Genomic DNA, 22308 nt, shown 5'->3' with positions numbered 1-22308 from the left:
GGCTTGTCTTTCGTAACCGGTCTTTATCTCCTCTTCCAGCTGACCCTTTTTAATTTTATACGCTTTATCGCATTCGCAGTGGTTCATTGTCATCCACATTTAATTTTTTCAGTCCAATGACCACTCGTTTATCAAAGATTGAATAGCAGTCCAGTGATCGTTCCATTTAGTTCAAGACGATTTTTTCAACTGAGAAATGCGTTTAATCGTTAGGAATGGAAGCCGGGGAGGGGAGGAAGTGGCATGTCCATGACGCGTAAAGTATTGCCAGCATGCGCCCCAGAATTAAAGCGGGCGGCAAAAAAAAAGAATAATTAAAAAAACTTAAAAGTATCTTTAACTTTTTCTTCCTCTTCATCATCATCTTCCAAAGAGTGGACAGTTCACCAATTCTAGACACAGAGGAAATTATTACCAACGTTTCCTTGGTCTTCTGACATTAGGAATATCGCTTGCAATATCTGAATCTTCGTATTTTATATTCACTTTATCTTAATTAGTTATCTGCCTCTAAAAGCTGTAGTCCCGATAAGCGTGTAATCATACCGTTACAGATCTATTAGTCTTGTATGCCTAAAACGTTATATCTGTTTCATTTCAGGGTCAGCTGCCAATCCGTGCAACAAGCGTCGAGTCTCTGAATATCTTCCTGCGTTTCGCTACAGTTCAAATGGCTCTGAGCACTATGGGACTTAACTTCTGAGGTCATCAGCCCTCTAGAACTTAGAACTACTTAAACCTAACTAACGTAAGGGCATCACACACATCCATGCCCGAGGCAGGATTTGAACCTGCGACCGTAGCGGTTGCGCGGTTCCATACTGTAGCGCCTAGAACCACTCTGCCACCCCGGTCGGCTCGCTACAGTTGTGTAGCGTTATAAATTTTCTATGTACAACTAAATTATCCATCTCATGGAACTTCCGACATTTCATCTGTTCATATTGTTTGATTTGTGATGGTACGCACCTCTGAAGAGAAAGAATCGCAACTGCAGGTTTTAATATATGGTAAGATAGAATTTTTGGGGATAAAGATATTGAGACACTTATAGTTCTCTATCAGCTGAACAAACAAGCTGCAATTAAAACATTTCATGAGTTTTTGACAGTTGAGAACTTCGTTGGGAACGTCAAAACAAAGCAAAAGTTGGCAACTATTACCAATACAGTTCCAGTTTCGCCTAGTGAATGTGAAGCTGATCATTACCGAAGGCAGAGCATCTCTGTTAACGAAATATGTTTCTTCACTACTTTTTCCGAGTTCAAATGGCCCACCTGTGACTCGTTTTGACGCTTCAAAGTATAAAAGTGCGTCTTATCTTGGATGGTTCGTGGACAGCACTCTGCTATGGACACCAAGAAAAGCCAAGAGAGGAAAGATGGATATACAATGGAATCCTTTCAAAGCTTTGGGACAGGGTGTAATGTATGCATCAAAATAAGAGTAAAATGTTATATAAAGTTTTGTCTGAAACTGCTTTATTTCTGAGATATGTAGTAGGTAAGAGATCACAAGTGCACCACAGACAACACAAATTAATTCTTTGTGATCCAGAAGAAACCATACACTTTTCGATGGTGTAATGTATGCATCAAAATAAGCGCAAAATGCTATCTCAAGTTTTGTCTGAAATTGCTTTATTTCAGATTAATGCAGTAGTGTAGAGATCACAAGTGCAACACAAACAGCACAAAATTACTTCTTCTCAGAAAGAAATAACACGAAGGGACTCTAAGTTCAACACAACTATGTAATGTATATATATTCTAGAACATGTTCAAACTATGTCCATGTAGACAAAGACAGTGACGTGCTAGACGTCTTACCGCTCTCGGTATGTTGCAGGTTCCGTCCACCTCGTTGCGCACAGTTACACGGCCATTTTCATTTCACTGCTGTAGTTGTGCTACAGTCTCAGTTGCACCACCATAGACGAGCTCCTTGAGACGACCCCAATGGTAAAAGTCCAGTGTGTTAAGATCCGCTCTGACGGGCCATGCAACAGGCCCTGCACGACTTATCTACTTGCGGATATGAGCAACACTGAGATACTCTCTTGCCTCCCTACTGATATGTACAGAGCAGCCTCGTGCATAAAGGAGTGGGACATCACGAAGCAGGCCACCCAGTGCATGTTCTAAAAACTGTGCCAGTCAAGCTCTATGGAATGACATGCGATCCGAGTAACTGATCGTTCACGCCTCGGCAACTGTTCACTACAAAACGACGTTGCTATCCTCGAACTGCAGTTACGCGAGGATTCTCATACGTGCATGTTATGAGCGTTCATGACGACCGCACGACTAAAGAGGCTCTCATTCGTGACCAGCACCCGACGACTGAACAGTGGATCAGCAGCATGGCGCTCGAGTAACCACTGACAGAATTTCTTGTGTCTATGGTGGTCTATAGCTGTCAGCTCCTGTACCTTCTGCAGAAGAAATGAATGGGATTGCTGTCTCCGAAGCAGGTGCCATACAGCTGATTGAGGGGCACCTGCCGGCCGAAGTGGCCGTGCGGTTAAAGGCGCTGCAGTCTGGAACCGCAAGACCGCTACGGTCGCAGGTTCGAATCCTGCCTCGGGCATGGATGTTTGTGATGTCCTTAGGTTAGTTAGGTTTAACTAGTTCTAAGCTCGAGGGGACTAATGACCTCAGATGTTGAGTCCCATAGTGCTCAGAGCCATTTGAACCATTTTTTTGAGGGACACCTACAGTGGCACTTATATGGCGGGTACTTATGATCGGGATCTTCAAACACCATTTCGAGGACGTTCTCAACACCCACTTCATTCAAATGAGAACGAGCTAATCGTGGCGCACCACGAATGCCATATTCACTTAAACGTCTGTTCACCGGAATGAGTGTCTGATGGTTTGGTTCTATTTTGTTTGGAAACATTTCCATATACTGTCGTCTAGCTGTTCGTGTATTGCGCCGTAAAGAATGCGCGTATTTGAGAATTCATCGTCTGAGTACGCCATTGCACCGTACACGGTAGTCTATGAACTACCGATTGAATGAATGTATGTTGTACGTCTGGTGTCGCTAAAATACAACAGCGCCATAGAGTATAAAGGACCACACCGAAATCAGGTAAAGAAAGGTATTTCGTGCCAGAATCAACTGAGCAGTGAAGAGAGGTGTATAAAGAAAAATCAGTCGATATGCAGGCGAACACGACACGCCGAAAGCCTGTACTGGTATATGACGTAACGCCTGCCTCAAATAACGTTACGCATCATAACCCGGAAATAAAGCAGTTTCAGACAAATCTTTATTTAACGTTTTACTCTTATTTCGTTGCGTACATTACACCCACAATGTATGTACAGTTACTTTTGAATCACCCTATGTAAACTGTAAGCTAAAACATTTAAGATTTTTGGCCTTACTTTTCGGTATCATGTAGTTTAAATTTACTATAATTTATATTTTGTAACAAATAGTGAACTCATAAATAATATTTAACTTAATTAATACAACACGTAATAAAAGGTTGGTGGTGCACATTATAGTTCGTTAAAATAACGTTTTGAGAGATCCGATTTCCGGATCCTCTTTTTTGAGAACCATAATGATTCTGTAACACCCTCTATGAGTATGCTCGAAGCTTTGCATGTGACGATTCTTGCCATCCAGAATGATGTGTCGTGTTATTTTTATTGCACTCATAAAGCAATGCTAGAATATGCATTAAGCCCAAGATCTAAGAAAATTAAAATGCATTCATCAATATGAATGGAGGGTTGATAAGAGAAATCATATCAATCACTTACAGTATTTAAATGTAAGAAAATCGCTTATCACATATTCTTATTTGATCTTCTCCTGTTGAACCGTATATAAGTTTACCCACCCTTAGGTCTCAGAATTTTAACGGGAAACCTCACAGTGATTCACAAAGCCTCTCTTACAGTGTCTGCCAATGGAGTTGGGTGACCATCTCCGTGACGCTTTCGACCTTAGTAAATGATCCAGTAACGAAACGCACTACTTTCCTCTGGACTTCCTCTATTTCATCCACTGATACTATCTTCAACGCATCCCATACCGACGAGCAAGATTGGTCGAACAAGGTTTCGAAAGCTGGCCCCTTTGTGGATGGACTTTATTTCCCGAGGATTCTTTCAGTGAATCTCAGTCTCGACCTTACCTGTCATCAATTTTCTGTGGTCGTTCCAATTCAAATCGTTCTGTTCACATACTTCTACGTATTTAGCATATGCTTAGGCTTCCAGTCATTGTTTTGAAATCATGTAATCGTACGAAAACGGGTCTTTCTGCCCATTCGTACGCAATGTGTCACATTTGTTTGCGTCGCGGGTCAACTGTCAACCCCTAAACCAAGTATCGATACTCTGCAGGTCTTTCTCCATCTCGCTAGAAACGGACTGATCGCCATTGGTAGGATCACATGGTTTCATGTCATGAGACAGTGGAAATATGGAGTCAGCATTTGCCGCATATAGACTTTCTCTTTCACCTATGTGTGATCACTCAGTCTGCGCACTTCTCATGAGCGTTTCTTTGTGTTGCAGGATAATGACAGACAACTTCCTGGAGGCGATCAGACCGGACACCTTCGACTACACTCCAGGCATCAGAAGGCTGTGAGTACCCAACGCGTAACAAGCGCTGTTCTCAAACATTATTATCAGACTAAGAGCAGCCGACCAGTTGCAAAGGATAAAGTAATCTTTACCTAGGTTTCAATAGATATAAATCTATCTTCTTCAGAAGACGGCAGTATTATAACAACATGAAGTGATATGTCCTTATCGTTTAGGCAAACATCTGCATAGTTACATTAATTATATAAAATATATAATTAATGTAACTATGCGGCCGAAGTGAGCTGCGGTTAACAGGTTTCTCTCCAGAAGATGGTTCAATACATTTATTCGAATGTGATGATAATTTTGGAACCAAATACTTTATTAAAGCTGAGTACAATTACAAATAATGTTTGAGTACTTTAAACATAGCTGCGCTACAGCAACGGTTCCACGCAAATCAGACTAAGAGCAGCCGACCAGTTGCAAAGGATAAAGTAATCTTTACCTAGGTTTCAATAGATATAAATCTATCTTCTTCAGAAGACGGCAGTATTATAACAACATGAAGTGATATGTCCTTATCGTTTAGGCAAACATCTGCATAGTTACATTAATTATATAAAATATGTAATTAATGTAACTATGCGGCCGAAGTGAGCTGCGGTTAACAGGTTTCTCTCCAGAAGATGGTTCAATACATTTATTCGAATGTGATGATAATTTTGGAACCGAATACTTTATTAAAGCTGAGTACAATTACAAATAATGTTTGAGTACTTTAAACATAGCTGCGCTACAGCAACGGTTCCACGTAAATCAGACTAAGAGCAGCCGACTAGTTGCAAAGGATAAAGTAATCTTTACCTAGGTTTCAATAGATATAAATCTATCTTCTTCAGAAGACGGCAGTATTATAACAACATGAAGTGATATGTCCTTATCGTTTAGGCAAACATCTGCATAGTTACATTAATTATATATTTTATATAATTAATTATATATATTATATAATTAATTATATATTTTATATATTTTATATAATTAATGTAACTATGCAGATGTTTGCCTAAACGATAAGGACATATCACTTCATGTTGTTATAATACTGCCGTCTTCTGAAGAAGATAGATTTATATCTATTGAAACCTAGGTAAAGATTACTTTATCCTTTGCAACTGGTCGGCTGCTCTTAGTCTGATTTACGTGGAACCGTTGCTGTAGCGCAGCTATGTTTAAAGTACTCAAACATTATTTGTAATTGTACTCAGCTTTAATAAAGTATTCGGTTCCAAAATTATCATCACATTCGAATAAATGTATTGAACCATCTTCTGGAGAGAAACCTGTTAACCGCAGCTCACTTCGGCCGCCCCAAAATGCTTCTTTAATGAGATGGGAAAACGTTGTATAAAGGGCGTTTAAAAAGAAACGATCCGGAGGCATAATTACAGAAACCAGTACCTATGTTAGAAGTACTGACCCTGGTTGTTGAGACACTTGTCCCACTGTGACACAAGTCGGTGAATGGTTGTCTCATAAAATTCCCGGGGCTGCGATGTTAACCAGTTCCGCACGTACAGATGGACGTCGTCGTCCGAGGTGAATCGTTTGGCCCTCAGAGCCTTTTTAAGGGGACCAAAAATGGCGTAATCACGGGGAGAGAGGACCGGAAGCTGGCTGAGAATTTCCCATCTGCATTTCTGCAGGAGTGCCGCGACTGTGTTGGCAGTATGAGGCTTTGCATTGTCCTGGAGCAGAATGACCCCACGGGTGAGATTGCCTGGTCGTTTTGATTTGATCGCTTCACGAAGGGTGGTCAAGATCTGCGAGTAACACTGGGCATTCACTGTTGTCTCGTGCTGGAGGAAGTGAATCAGGAGGAGGCCATCTTGGTCAAAGAAGAACGTCAGCAGAACCTTTCCTGCACTCGTGTGGACGACGATGTCCAGCTGTACTAGCGGAACTGGTTAACATTGCAGCCCCGAGAATTTTATGAGACAGCCTTTCACCGCCTTGTGTCTCAGTGGAACAAGTGTCTCTACAGCGAGGGTCAGTACATCTAACATACAGGTACTGGTTTCTGTAATTATACCTCCGGCTCGTTTCTTTTTGAACGCACCTTATATCAGAAACTCGTTTATCGTAGAACTAAACTATAAAAGTTCCTGTGAACTTTCAGTACGCATATCAAAAGTTTATTCTATTGAAACTAAAGCGGTATTCCCATTGCAAGGACAGAGTCGTATTTTGACTATAGAAAACAAGGAGCCATCTTAGCAAATGATGTGATGCAACAAGATTAAATTCGCAGAGAAGAAACATTAAATAGTGTGTGCCACAACGATCAGCGCTTGGGCTATACCTGTTCTTGGTCAACACAAATGACTTAAATGGGACGTTGTAGAATTCTTCAAAAATTGTAGTGTTTTCTGATAACATAAGGATACTGATAAACGGCCCAAAGACACTGATATTCGGAAGAATAATGTACAGAATAGGCTTACAACAGTTTCACAGCTAACAGCTTGAGCTTCAGTCTTAGAAAAACTGACGTTATGCAGTTTCAACGAATTAGAAATGACTTGTAGGTACCATAAATGAAAATCAGTCGAACCAGCCTGGATAAGCCTCCATATCTGAATTTAAAATGGATGATAAATTGAGATCGTACCATCATGGGGATAAGATGATCGAACACCTCGGTTCTGCTAGATTGCTTCCCAGAAATCCCTCTCCCAATGCCTCCGAAAATGTTCAAATGATTTTGAATTTCTAAGGAACCAAACTGCTTAAGCATCGGTCCCTATACTTACACACTTCTTAAAGTAACTTATGCTAAGAACAACACACACACCCATGCCCTAAACGGCCCAAAGTCACTGCAAGCAGACACATTCGGGAGAATAATGTACAGAATAGGCTTACAACAGTTTCACAGCTAACAGCTTGAGCTTCAGTCTTAGAAAAACTGACGTTATGCAGTTTCAACGAATTAGAAATGAGTTGTAGGTACCATAAATGAAAATCAGTCGAAATAGCCTGGATAAGTTTCGAAGTCTGAATTTAAAATGGATGATAAATTGAGATCGGACCAGCATGAGGATACGATGATTGAAAGTCTCGGTTCTGCTAGATTTCTTCCTAGAAATCCCTCTCCCAATCCCTCCCAAATGTTCAAATGTGTGTAAATTTCTAAGGAACCAAACTGCTTAGGTCATCGGTCACTATACTTACACACTACTTAAACTAATGCTAAGAACAACACACGCACCCATGCCCGAGAGACGACTCGAATCTCCGGCGGGAGGGGACGCGCAGTCCGTGATATGACGCCTCAAACCGCGCGGCTACTCCGCGCAGCAATGCCTCCGAATGTTTTATTCTGTTTTCTATAGCAGTTGAGCTATTACATGTCATGCATATTACTCGATCGACGTTCCCGCATCGCTGACTCAAGTTGCAACCCTCTGCCGCGAGAGGGCTCTGAACTCTAAAGTGTATTATGGCGGTGTAACTTGACTATGTCGGTGTGTGAGAGACTGCCAGCTGTAATCGATTTCTAATAGCTGGAAACGTGTCTCCAATTGAAATCCATACAAGACATCGACGTCAGTAATGCTCTACGCTGGGTTGTTCGTTCTCACAATGAAGGCAACGGTGGTGCTAACATCAACCTGTGACACAGAGCTCGAAGTGGACCACTGCTTACGGCAACAGAAGAGACTCACCGGATTCGGTTTGATGAACTCACCAGAGAAAATCTTCGGCTAACACGCACACAGCTCCCAGGTAAGTGTGGCATATTACGAGAGCGTGTTCGGGCCATCATTGGAGAAGTAGAGAAAACTGTGTGCATGATGGGTGCCTCGAATGGTCACCACTGTTATGAAACAGAGGAGATTCGACATCTTTTAACAATTTCTTTTGCGTTTTGAACGCGAGGGTGATAAAGTCCTTAACATCATTGTGACAGTTTGGGTTTACATTTGACCTCAAACAACAAGAGATCATCGACAGAGTTCCTCCGCAAAGGGTCACCGACGCTAGAATAGTCCAAGACCATGCCATCTTCAGGCAAAGTCATGTTCACTGTTTTCTGGGATTTTGCAGGTGATGTATACTTGGAGATCATGCCTAAAGGCACAACCATAAACTCGGCAATATACTGTGGGACCCTCCTAAATTTGAAAGGACGAATTTGAAGAGTTCGTCCACGTATGGAGCACGCGCCCCTACAGCGTGACAATGTCAGAACATACACGACCGTTGCGACATCTGTAACAGTCCGACGCCTTGGGTCCACTGTCATCGATCATCCTCCGTACAGTGCCGACTTGGCCCCATCTGGTTTTCATCTGTTTACAAAACTTAAGAGTGCTCCATCGAGGACTTCACTTTGATAGTGATGAAGCAGTGGAAACAGAGGTGAGGTTTCGTCAATGAAGTGAAACGTTCCACAGTGACAGTATCAACAAAATATCCTGTCGTTGGAAGAAATTGGTTTGTCGCCATGTTGACTATGATGAGAAATAAATATGTAGACATGAAGAATAAAGACGTAGAATGCTAATAGCGTGTGTCTTATTTAAAAAGGTTTAAGAGTTTTCTCATAAAAAATTCGTAGGCAATACGTTTCAGCCCGCCCTCGTGCTTTCGCTAAGTTCTCTTCAATGGCATTAGACCACTGGTTCACTGCGATTAAGGTGAAAAAAGTATTTATTGAACCTAAGCCTACAGTAAGAATAACAGAAGCCTGCAATAAGAATATCGTGTAAAGTCGATAACCTCAGTAACGTAAATAAAAGTAACTTCCTTATAGTCACGGCTGAAAAATACTAACGCGAATTCTTTACAGACGAATGGAAAAACTAGTAGAAACCGACCTCGGGGAAGATCAGTTTGGATTTCTTAGAAATATTGGAACACGTGAGGCAATACTGACCCTACGACTTATCTTAGAAGCTAGATTAAGGAAAGGTACACCTAAGTTTCTAACGTTTGTAGACTTAGAGAAAGCTTTTGACAATGTTGACTGGAATACTCTCTTTCAAATTCTGAAAGTGGCAGGGGTAAAATACAGGGAGCGAAAGGCTATTTACAATTTGTACAGAAACCAGATGGCAGTTATAAGAGTCGAGGGACATGAAAGGGAAGCAGTGGTCGGGAAGGGAGTGAGACAGGGTTGTAGCCTCTCCCCGATGCTGTTCAATCTGTATATTGAGCAAGCAGTAAAGGAAACAAAAGAAAAATTCGGAGTAGGTATTAAAATCCATGGAGAAGAAATAAAAACTTTGAGGTTCGCCGATGAAATTGTAATTCTGTCAGAGACAGCAAAGGACTTGGAAGAGCAGTTGAACGGAGGATGTAAGATGAACATCAACAAAAGCAAAACGAGGATAATGGAATGTAGTCGAATTAAGTCGGGTGATGCTGAGGGAATTAGATTAGGAAATGAGACACTTAAAGTAGTAAAGGAGTTTTGTTATTTGGGGAGCAAAATAACTGATGATGGTGGAAGTAGAGAGGATATAAAATGTAGATTGGCAATGGCAAGGAAAGTGTTTCTGAAGAAGAGAAATTTGTTAACATCGAGTATAGATTTAAGTGTCAGGAAGTCGTTTCTGAAAGTATTTGTATGGGGTGTAGCCATGTGTGAAAGTGAAACATGGACGATAAATAGTTTGGACAAGAAGAGAATAGAAGCTTTCGAAATGTGGTACTACAGAAGAATGCTGAAGATTAGATGGGTAGATCGCATAACTAATTAAGAGCTATTGAATAGGATTGGGGAGAAGAAAAGTTTGTGGCACAACTTGACGAGAAGAAGGGGTCTGTTGGTAGGACTTGTTCTGAGGCACCAAGGGCTCACCAATTTAGTATTGGAGGGCAGCGTGGAGGGTAGAAATCGTAGAGTGAGACCAAGAGATGTATACACTAAGCAGATTCAGAAAGATGTAGGTTGCAGTAGGTACTGGGAGATGAAGCAGCTTGCACGGGATAGAGTAGCATGGAGAGCTGCAACAAACCAGTCTCAGGACTGAAGACCACAACAACGACAAGACTATGCATCCCTTTTAGGGAATCAGGGTGTAATAGGACATCCTGGTGAAAATATCTGTAACAGGTTGTGTTTGAATATCAAGTAAAAAAAAAAACACAAATTTTTAAAACAGACTAGAGGAATACCTGATTGGCTATCCCTTCCACAATTTATCTGAATACTTGGACGCGGGAATATAAATTCCACGTAACCCTAATATTGATATTAAACGGTTCCTGACTTTGCCATTTAGAAGCAGCTGATTACGATCTGTAAAGTCACATATACATGACTGCTCTACAGTTCCTTTGGTAGGAACTCATGGAACGACTTACAGTTTCTCAACCTTTCCACTTTCGAATAACACTAGGGAAAAATGAACACCTAAAGCTTTGCATACGAGCTCTGATTTCTCTTATTTTATTACATGTAAATGCGAGTCAACAAAATATATTAACATTCGGAGGAAAAAATTTGGAGGCAAATGCGGGGATGGTTCCTTTGACAGGGCACGGCCGACTTCCTTCCCCCTCCTTCCCTGATCCGATGAGACCGATGACCTCGCTGTTTGGTCTCTTTCCCCCAAACAACCCAACCCAAAAGAAAAATTTGGTAATAGAAATTTCGCGAAAAGATATCGTCGCAACGAAAAATGATTTTGTTTCAATGATATTCATCCCAGTTACCCTATCATGTCCGTGAGACTTTGTCCTTCATTTCGCGATAGTACAAAACGAGGTGCCCTGGTGTGAACTTTTTCCACGTCCTCTATCAACGCTGTGTTAACAACCCCATGGTGTGTAGCAGTACTCCAGAATAGGACTGAGGAGTGTAGTGTAGGCACTGTCTTCCGTATATTTGTTGCATCTTTTAAGTGTCCTTCCTATAAAAGGCAATTTTAGGTTCATTTTCCCAGAAACATTTCCTACGTGACGGGTCCAGTTTAAGATATTCGTAATTGTAACCCCTAAGTATTTAGTTGAATCGACAGCCTTCAAATTTATGTGATACGTTGTGTAATCGAAATTTTATGAATTTTTTTTAGTACTCAGATGGAGGACCTCAAACTTTTTGTTGTTTAAGCTCAACAGTCACTTCTCGCACATCTTGTCTAAATCATTTTATAATTGGTACTGATCTTCTGACGATCCTAATAGACAGTAAAGAATAGTACCATCTGAAAACCACCTAAGAGGATTGCTCAGGATGTCTTCTAAATCTTTTACATACGTTAAGAACAGCTGAGGGCCTAGAACAGTTCGGTGGGGAACCCAAGATATTACTTCGGTTTTACTAGAAGCTTTATTTAACGTATTCGCTAAAAATAGGAACTCAGTAGTATAATAGGAAGAGCAGTGGGTTTTTCAAAGTAGGTCTTTTTCTCGTAACATTCATTTATAAATTCATCCAGAAATATGTATACTTTGGATAGCTAACAATAAATCTCTAAGACTGTCGTGTCTGTTTCTATATTTGAACACGCTTCTCCATAACTACCAGACGAATTTTCGTGAGGGTTTCGTAGGTTGCTTGAACATAGTCCGAGGCACCGTTGAAGCTATAATTCATCAAAATCGGTTAATGGAAAAAAATTATAGCATCATTTAAATTTTTACTAAAACCGCCTTGTCTATCTGTTTGTATACGCTGCTAATCTTCAAAACTACTTGACGGATTCTCATCGGGTTGTCGTAGATAACTTGAGTATACCTTGGGTCACCGTACGGGCTTTATTTCATCACAATCTGATCACGAAAAGAAAAAGATATTGTGATTTAAAGTTTTCGTGTCTGTCTGTCGGCTTGAACACGTTAATCTCTTTCAAGGGATTTTCACAGGTAACTTGAACATAGCTTTGGGCACCGTATGAGTTTTATTTTATCAAAATCGGATAACGGAAAAAAGGATATTGTAATTGCAGATTTTATACACACTCACACACTCATAAATAAATGTGAAAGTCACTGTCTGTTACGTTTTGACGAGTACCTACTGAGCCGATTTCGATGAAATTTTGTTTGGAGATAGCTTTAACCAAGAAGAACAACACAAATAACTTTATCAAGTACGTAGTACAAGATATTTATTGATTTGAGGAATATTACTTGAATTAGGGGGAAATATTTACTCTTTGAAAAAGCTATTTATTCTTTGACTTTTGATATTTATCGAATTCGAGAAAGAACTTCTGTTGGTTGATGTGTACCACGTGACGCGATTCAAAGTAATGAATATAATGCTTAAACAATCTTCAGTGTATTGAATCCATACTTCCATACAATTTACTGCATAATGTACGCATTGTATAATGTATACCTACGGCACATGTCTTCCGTAATTTCACTGCAAGCCTGAATAATAAGTCTTCTGAGCTCCATTAAATCACGTGGACGTTTAGGGAAAATTTTTTCCTTTAGGTACCCCCAAAGAAAAAAGTCACATGGGTTGAGGTCTGGACTATTGTGGGGCCAATTTTGTCCGTCATTGAAGCGGCCTGGGAACCTGAGTGAAATGATCCGCATGTCGAAATGCTCGTGTAAAAACTCAAACACAATGTTTGTAGTATGTGGCCTTGCTCCATCTTGCATGAACCACTGCGTGATGAAGGGCAAGGCAGTAGCAAGAAGCTGTGGAATGAAGCTGTTGCGAAGCATGCTCAAATAACGCTCGCTGTTCACAGTTTCTTCAAAGAAAAAGGGTCCAATATGTCCGCGACTGGAAATTGCTGCCCACGCTGTAATCCTCGGAGCATAATGTTGTCGTTCATGAAGCACTTGTGGGTTTTCAGTGGCCCAAAAGCGTACATTTTGTTTGTTAACCACACAGTCTAAATGAAAATGCGCCTCGTCTGAAAACCAAACGTTGTTGTGAGTTTCTTCCCTATCCTCTGCCCACTGAGCAAACAGTAGTCTCTGCTGCTTGCGTTCTTCAATGAGCTTCTGTGCACAGGTTATCTTGTATGGGTACATATGGAGCTCACTTTTAAGAATGCGTTGAAAGGAGCATCTGGATATCCCCAGTTGCACTGCTGCCTTTCGCCACGATTTCCCGGGACTTCTCTGTACAGCAACTTGTACCGCTTCAGTATTTTCCGGCGAACAAACAGGCTTAGGCCGAGGTCGCTTCGCTTCCAGTACTGTTCCTTCCTGTACAGATTTATCGTACAACCTGTGGATGATCTTCTTGCAAGGGACCCACATGTATTAAACTGTTGTCGAAAACGCCTCTGAGTCACAACAAGGCTTTTCGTTTCATGAAAAAGTAACACAATTGCCGATCGTTGCTGTGTCGTCAGTCTTCCATTGTCAGCCATTGCTGCTTACTAGTCTCCTAGCGGCAGTATCGTGAATTACACGTCATTTCGTAACTCATTTGTTTTTCCAAGCTCTGCTGGTACTGTTGTAGAGATCCCAGCGGGATATCTAATGTGCGTCGAAAATTGTGAAAGAAACAATTGGTAACACATTTCATGCGCCACCCTGTATTACAATAGCACTATACATAGATGCATGTTGCTGCCCATGCCCAAGTGTACGCAGCACTTGGCAGAGATGCTGCACATGATGACGCATCGTGCGTTGGGACAGCATAGGTGGGGCAAGAGTGGGGCGTGAATCATGAGCTATGTTTACCCAAACAGGCAGACAGGTGAGGACAACTGACGTTATTACATTACTCATCATAACAAAAGTGCTGACATGTAAGCACAGCTGCAGACAACAGCTAGTTTACAGTGTTTACTAGTTTGAGTAATTTAGCATTGGTCTTAATTTGTTGTTAGTGAACTTTACTGAATAAACTATCAATGACTGTTTCTGCGTGCTAAAGTATAACTGGATTAGTTTCACATTCCTGATGGGATGTACAGAACATGTGTCAACGAATGCATGAATCTGAAGATAACCAATGCTTATTTGAAATCGTATTCTGTGATTGCGACTAAACCTAAAAAAGTGTATAATACGCCAGTCAGCGTACTGTAGAGGCAAAATGTCTTTTTCCTTCCGTTATTACTTACTTTTAATGTGTATATGGTTTTCTTAGTACTGTGTTTATTCCGTTCTGCATATACTGCCGTGAATTAAAGTGTCATTGACCAATTTTACAGTTTATTTGTTACACTACCTGCTACCAAGGATTCCCTGTAGCAGTGTCAGCCTGCTCAGTTCCTTGGGTTGCTACAGGACCCCATTCCCCTCAGAAGTATGTTTCCATCAACTAATGAAAATTTCACGTCTCACTACATTTCCACACACATAGAAAAAACAGCACAAGCGTTAATGACTCATCTTTAGCGCACCCTAAAGACAAAAATCATCATCACGAAGTTGCACATGCACATCTGTCCATTATGTTTTCAGTTAGCGTGTTCATTGTTCCAGCTTCTAGTCACGTAGTTTGCCGCACGATGCCTCACGACACGTATTTGCCCTACGAGATCAGATTTCTATACAACCGCTTGACCATATGAATTATGTGCTGCCCTATAGACTCCTACACGAAATGTTAATGTTATTCCACAGTCAGCCATAAATAACCGGCGATATTCCCTTCCGTTCGCCTCTTCACGAGAGCCGTTTATCACTTTCGCGCTGGGAATTAAAATCCGTGCAGCGGTAATTAGTTCTGGAGTCGGCCACCTGCTCCCCCTTCGCTTGCCTCGCAGTAATGACGTCACTTTATTACCGTCCCTCATCGCGCTACACGTACGCGGTTAAACTGCGGACACATTTCTTCTTACACCGATGGTATACGCTATTAATTGAATTTAATTTTACACTGCCCCTGCACCTTTAGCAGCCAGGCGGCAGGATTGCACAGAGAATTGAAATTTCTGGATCTTTAATGTTCTCTTCGAGGTACTTCGAATATTTCGGGTACCACCATTACTGTGACTACGATTTTTGCTATCGCGAGACAGAATTTTGTTACTGAATCCATTACGTAACATACACTGGTGTTGCTACGTTATTTAAACCAGTGCACTCATGTTTTAAAGGTATGATATTCAGATCTATTTACGATCACCATTTCCTGCTAAGAATCGACTGTCAGGAACAAGTCACTGTTTAAGTTATCCAATTCATTTTATTATCTTTTACCGGTGTCGAGTGTTCTTACACTTGCCCTGGGAAAATGAAGATTTAGTTTATTACAGAAAACAAATAGCATTTCTGACGTTCTCGACACTCCCGATTTCAAGACGATGCATTGTAAACAGTTTACGTGGGTCTTACGTGTGAGACCACGGTAGAATAATATGTACCTGAAAGAAACTGAAAATAATAGTCGATTTTTATAGTACCCACTACCGCAAAAGTATCAATAGAATGTGGTCATTTTATGTGCTGCTGTTCTCACACTGTCATTCAGTAACTTTACAGATTTACCTACATTACGATCCATCTAAGCATTATAAGTTTCATTTAACAGAGTGTGGTAAATACTAACCTTTAACAGCTGTTACATCGTTTCTAAATACAATTTCACACAGACCATGGCAAATACAATAAATTTTATATCAGCTATGACGAAGCATTTAACACATACGTAGACCAATCCATTGTTCGTGTTGCGTCAGTTCTGATTTCAATATTCTAATTTGTTAATAAATAAGTTGGTGCATGCAACAAGTTATTAAGATGAACTATTACTTCAAAATCTTCTAGGATGCCAGAATGATTTACGCATGTGATCACGCCGTTACTGCTCAGAGAAAAGACTTTGAAAGAATCGAGCGAAAGCTGTCAAAATCCCTAGACTTACTGTCCACCTGCTGTAAAACGATTCAGCTGAAGCCAAATCCTTCTCAAACGCAGACGTTTGTATTCCACCTGAAGAACAAGGAGGCTACTAGAAGCCTGCAAATTATCTGTGGAGTAACTCTGCTGGAACACTGCACAGTCCCTCAATATCTTGGGGTTTCTTTGGATCGAGCGCTCATCTTTAAGAAACGTTGCAAACATACCAAGCAGAAAGTGAATGCATGAAATAATGTGGTACGGAAGATCGCAAAAACAACTTGGGGATCACAGCCAGTGACAGTAAAAGCATCCGCACTAGCCTTGTGATATTCTGTGGGAGAATATGCCTGCCCTGTGTGGTATCAGATTTGCCACTCTGGTAATGTGGATGTAGCTCTTTATCAATCATGTCGTACCGTCACAGCCCGTCTCCGCCCTACACTTACGGAGAACCTGTGCTGCCTTGCTGTAATAGCCCCCCCCTCCCCCCCCCCCCCCCCAGACATACGAAGGCTTTCAGCGGCCAGGCCACAACAGATGCAGCTCACCTCATTTTCTTTCACAAGCCAGCACTACCAAGACTGAAGTCAAAGAAGGTCTTCCTGAGAACAGCCGAGGCGCTTGCAGAATCACTAAATGGGGGTAGGACGCCAAACAGTCCGACTTAGAGCAGGAGAGGCATCACAGGATATTTTAATTTCCAGTGTCTCTACTTTTACAAATAAATTCATAAACTTTTTCAGCATCACCAGGAAGGATTCAGGATTCACACTCATTGCAGTGGAAGTTCGAAAATAAACGAAGTAATTTTTTTTACGTGTGAAATTTCATCATTTTTTCACTTACTAATGGCTGCATTTGTTGCTATAGGTACACTTTTCTTTATAAATTAGAGAGATTCTTCGATGAATTTTGCACAGCATACATACCATACTTACAGGTGTATGAAACACTAGAATTTATTTACTTTTTGAAAAAACGAATGAGCTGTTATATTTTAAACTTCATGTTCAGAAAAAACACAAATTTTATAGTTAATTACCTCAATTTTTACCACAGTTTTTAATAGATTTGGAAAATTCTGTAGTTTCATACACCTTTAAGTATGGTTTGTATGCTGTGCAAAATTCATCGAAGCATCTCTCTTACTTATGAAGAAAAGTGTACCTATAGCAACAAATACTGCCATTAGTAAGTGAAAAAAATGATGAAATTTCACATGTAAAAAAAATATTTCGTTATGTTTTCGAATATCCACTTCTATGAGTGTGAATTCTGAATCCTTCCTGGTCATGCTGACAAAGTTTTATGAATTTATTTGTAAAAGTATAGAGAGTGGAAATTAAAATGTCCTGTGGTGATACTCCTGCTGCAAGTCGGCCCGTTTGACGTCCTACCCCCCTTAAGCAAGCAACATTCAAGAATAGCGCACCAGGAGACAGCACATCGAAGACTGGCTGGTACCAGACCACATTGTCCGCAACATCAACTATCTTATTTCCATGGTGACTGGTTTTCAGAAACAGTTTTCCAGAAAATGTCTTCTAATCCGATAATGGATTTTCTGGCGAACTTGCGATGAACTCTAAAATATACTAAACGTCCCAGAGAACGTTTTAAGCCAAAACATCTAATTTTTGAACATTTAAAAGCGGGCTACCTTTTTAAAGCGCCAATTCTGGGACGGGGAGATGCACTGACCCCGTACGGAATTCGCCCGGTGGGTTAACAACGAGTATCGGTCTGGTGGACAGCCTGGATTTGGTTTTGAGGTGGTTCCCCCCATACCACTACTGGTACCCTAGTCCGTCCTGTTACACGGTTCGCGATCATTTAGAACATTTTCGCACACCTTCCCATGAATAACACTGCAGGCAAACAGTTGGGATGCACACTCACCGTCCTATCGTGTCATCGGGTCTCAGTTCGAAACACGACTCATCACTGAAGATGATTTTACTCCAGTCAATGGAATTCCAGGCCGAAGAAGAGACTGGAGACTAAATATCTTCAACATCTCGCGGCTCTGTCAGCAACTGTGTAAATATTAATTTTAATTTTAATAATTAACAGCCTAAGTTGCACTTTTTGCCTAGAATTTTAGAATGAGTTTAGTGTTTTCTCCATCTCATACCATAAATTCCACAATAAGCTCAATCAGGCACGTGTATTAGTTTTTTATTTGATTCTAGACCACTTCAGGTCAAATATACTAATTTTGAATAATGAACATCTATTTAAAATGGCCCGTATTGCCGGATGTTAGAGATTAGATATAGACTTGTTCCTAAGTTCAGTCATGACCATTTGTGTACTAAGTCAATAAGATGTTCATGCGTTATAACCATAGCTAAGCAAGCGCTTAACAATTACGTCTTCAAAACTTCTAGACCTAGCCGTAATAATGACAATGTTGGTTTTATATTATTATTCTCACTCCTAAGTTCTTCTTAGATGATTAAACTTCGTGCTTAAGCACAAAAATTTTCCTAGATAGGCCATACTTTGTAAGCACATGTCTTCCTTATATCGTGACCAATGAATACTTCATAAATGTTAAGACAAAATGGTTCAAATGGCTCTGACAAGGGAACCTCCCCATCGCATCCCCCTCAGATTTAGTTATAAATTGACACAGTGGATAGGCCTTGAAAAACTGAACACAGATCAAGCGAGAAAACAGGAAGAAGTTGTGTGGAACTATGAAAAAATAAACAAAATATATAAACTGAGTAGTCCATGTGCAAGATATGCAACATAATGGACAATGATAGCTGATGAGCGCCGTGGTCTCGTGGTTAGAGTGAACAACTGCGGAACGAAAGGTCCTTGGTTCGACTCCTCCCTCGAGCGAAAATTTTACTTTCTTTATTTTCGCAGAGTTACGATCTGTCCCTTCATTCATTGACGTCTCTGTTCACTGTAATAAGTTTAGTGTCTGTGTTTTGCGACCGCACCGCAAAACCGTGCGATTAGTAGACGAAAGGACGTGCCTCTCCAATAGGAATCGAAAACATTTGATCGCAAGGTCGTAGGTCAACCGATTCCTCCACAGGAAAACACGTCTGATATATTCTTTACGACACTGGTGACGGCATGTGCGTCACATGACAAGAATATGTTGTCGACCCACCTAACTTGCTCACTTGGCGAATGGGTAAAAAGATTCTTCTACCTTGCCCGATTTAGGTTTTCTTGTGGATGTGATAATCACTCCAAAAAAAGTGATGAAAACATAAGAGTTTGTCACATAAATTGCATCAAATGAATGCAACAGTTTCAGAGTCGCACAGTTTTCCCTCTGCTCTGTCAAAACATATGTTTTTTTACGTTTTCAAATGTTTCCGTGCGTAGACCGTCAAATTCTGTGTATGTCCAAGCAAATCTGAACATGTCCTGGAATTTTGGAGAGCGAAGTTGATTATGTGTGAGTACCTGAACTTTGATAATTATCTGAAAATAAAAAATTAAAATTTTCACCCTATAGAAGATTTGAACCAAGGACCTGTCGTTCCATAGCTGCTCACGCTAACCACGAGACCACGGCGTTCGTAAGCTACCACTCTCCTTGATGTTGCCTACGTTGCGCATGGACTACTCAGTTTGTATATTTTGCTTATTTTTTTCATAGTTCCACACAACTTCTTCCTGTTTTCTCGATTAATCCGTGTTCAGTTTTTCAAGGCCTATCCCTGTGCCAACTTATAGCTAAATCTGAGGGGGGTGCGATGGGGAGGTTCCCTTGTGAGCACTATGGGACTTGACATCTATGGTCATCAGTCCCCTAGAACTTAGAACTACTTAAACCTAACTAACCTAAGGACAGCACACAACACCCAGTCATAACGAGGCAGAGAAAATCACCGACCCCGCCGGGAATCGAACCCGGGAACCCGGGCGTGGGAAGCGAGAAAAATGTTAAGACAGTCGATCTAATTACGTTCTGCACAGCTTAACATATACGCCCTTTTCCTCAGCTATACCTTTTACGTCACTTTACTAGAAAATTCAAGGTCAGGAGTTAAGATCACGTCTTGTCCCAAAAAGTAACTGTCATACAGTTCATGCGCAGGCGCAAGTAATTGTGTCCGCCTAGGCGGGCCTCATGACGCTACGGTCAGTTCCAGTACAGCACTCGTGGCTGCCGCATCGCGTTCGCGAAGTGGGGCCGAGGCAGTTCCAGATAAGTTTTATAGTCTGACGACCATTTATTGATTTGTAGTTTTAGCTTGACGATATCCACTATGGAATGACGGTAATTACTGTTATTCTGAAGAAGGTTGGGTTATCCCGACTGAAACCTAGGTACTTTCTAGGCAAACAGTGCAACTGAGGCTGTTAATTATTAAAATTAAAATTAATGTCTGGAGACTCCCCGTTCGGCAATAGGATACCAACCTGATTGTCGCCCGCCGTACAGCCCGGCAACAAGGAGTATTGGTCTGAAGTCCATTTGTTTTCATAGCAGAACTCCTTTGTCATCTGCAGCACCCTTACAGCACAGCGGTACGCTGACGATATTCTACGCCGTGTTTTGTTGCCCGCCATGCAAACCATTCTGAGCTTGCATTTCGTCAAGATAAAGCCCGCCCGTTCACGGAAAGAGCTGCTACTGCTTGTCTTCGAGCTCGTCAAACCCTACTTTAGTCAGAAAGGTAGTCGAATTTTTGAGAATTATTGGCAGGAACCTCCAACCTGCTCGGGATTTAGACGACACAACGCGCCAGTCTGACATAATTTGACACGACATCCTTCAAGAGGACATCCAACAACTCTATCAGTCAATGCCAAGACGAACAACTGCTTGTATAAGGGCCAAATGTGGAAACTCTTTCAGATTAAATCAACCAATTTTTCTGAAATTATGATCAAATGTTTACCTTTATATGTACATCACATCTACTGATTTCCGTCCCATTCGGATAATTCGTTCATGGTGCGCCGCTTTTTTCTTAGTAATCTGTACTAATAGTGCCATGGATGCAGATACTATTTAAGCTAGGATGATCGATTCAGGATGACTTCAGGCTCTAGGGTGCCTAATGCCAGTTCCTCTGCAGTCGTGAACTCATAAATGCTTCCTCAGTAGTGACGATATGTATTATCTGAGACTGTCGTCCAGTGGCGTCGAAGGTGTGGTCAGGCATTGACCCTGCGACTCCTCAGGGGGGAAGTGCACTGTTGTGACGGCGGTAGTAGCTCCCCGTTCAGCGAAGCACAGCAATGCAGTGTCCTTGTGCGGTAATCATTCCTCAATGGTGCTGCGTCAGACACTGACATGATACGCCAGTCCAAGTACGGGACGTGATAGGCGGTACTGACAGTCACTGACGGATGAGCAGCGTAGACTGGTGGCTGTTCGACAACGGGTTGGGAGCGAGGCACTCTGACGCACAGGTTGCAAACCAGAGTCCCCCTGGAGGCACTAAGAAGCTGTTTCGTATCACCCTGAAGGTGGACCCAGCTGGATGGCGGTATATCACATCCCGGAAGCTCATAGACCACCAACTAACACAAGCTGGATGCAATCATAGCTGGGTGGCGCACATCCGACCATCGGCTGACGTGGAGAACGCCTCGGCGTTGGTAGCAGTCGAAGACAGCATACTGTCAGGTCTGGACTGCGAGTGTTAACAGTAAATTTACTCAGTGTTCTTACACGGCCTGGCCCGAACTCTGGTCACGTAGGGACGTTGGGCCAGGCTTAGGGTAATTCATCTCGCTATTCTTGCGGGGTGACATCTGGCACGTTGCCGCCTCAGCAATATTCAGGCACTGACAGCAGCAACTAGCTGTCCCTCCTGGCCATGGGACCTTAAGTCAGTTAACAGGAGTGCTGTCGCAGTAATGTCATTATAGATGTTAAACATTAATAATTGCCACAGCCTTTTAAAATAAAAAGTAACGCGTCTTTTGATTGTAATGTAAGGTAAATCTGTAACATTATTGAGAATTGTGGGGA

General features: G+C 41.5%; 1 protein-coding gene across 1 annotated transcript in view; it reads left to right on the top strand.

Moving 5' to 3' along the window:
• The window catches only part of LOC126413132 (lutropin-choriogonadotropic hormone receptor-like), a 932298-nt gene that overhangs the window by 258755 nt on the left and 651235 nt on the right, over positions 1 to 22308 (top strand). The window contains exon 2 of the mRNA XM_050083024.1: positions 4545 to 4616. Coding sequence (XP_049938981.1) covers positions 4545 to 4616 — 72 coding nt within the window. The remainder of the gene's footprint in view (positions 1 to 4544; positions 4617 to 22308) is intronic.

This window comes from Schistocerca serialis, chromosome 7 (genome assembly GCF_023864345.2).
Source record: "Schistocerca serialis cubense isolate TAMUIC-IGC-003099 chromosome 7, iqSchSeri2.2, whole genome shotgun sequence".
In the NCBI taxonomy this organism is placed as follows: Eukaryota; Metazoa; Arthropoda; class Insecta; order Orthoptera; family Acrididae; genus Schistocerca; species Schistocerca serialis.
The sequence above is the reverse complement of the archived record's forward strand: the minus strand, read 5'-3'. Positions and strand labels throughout refer to the sequence as shown.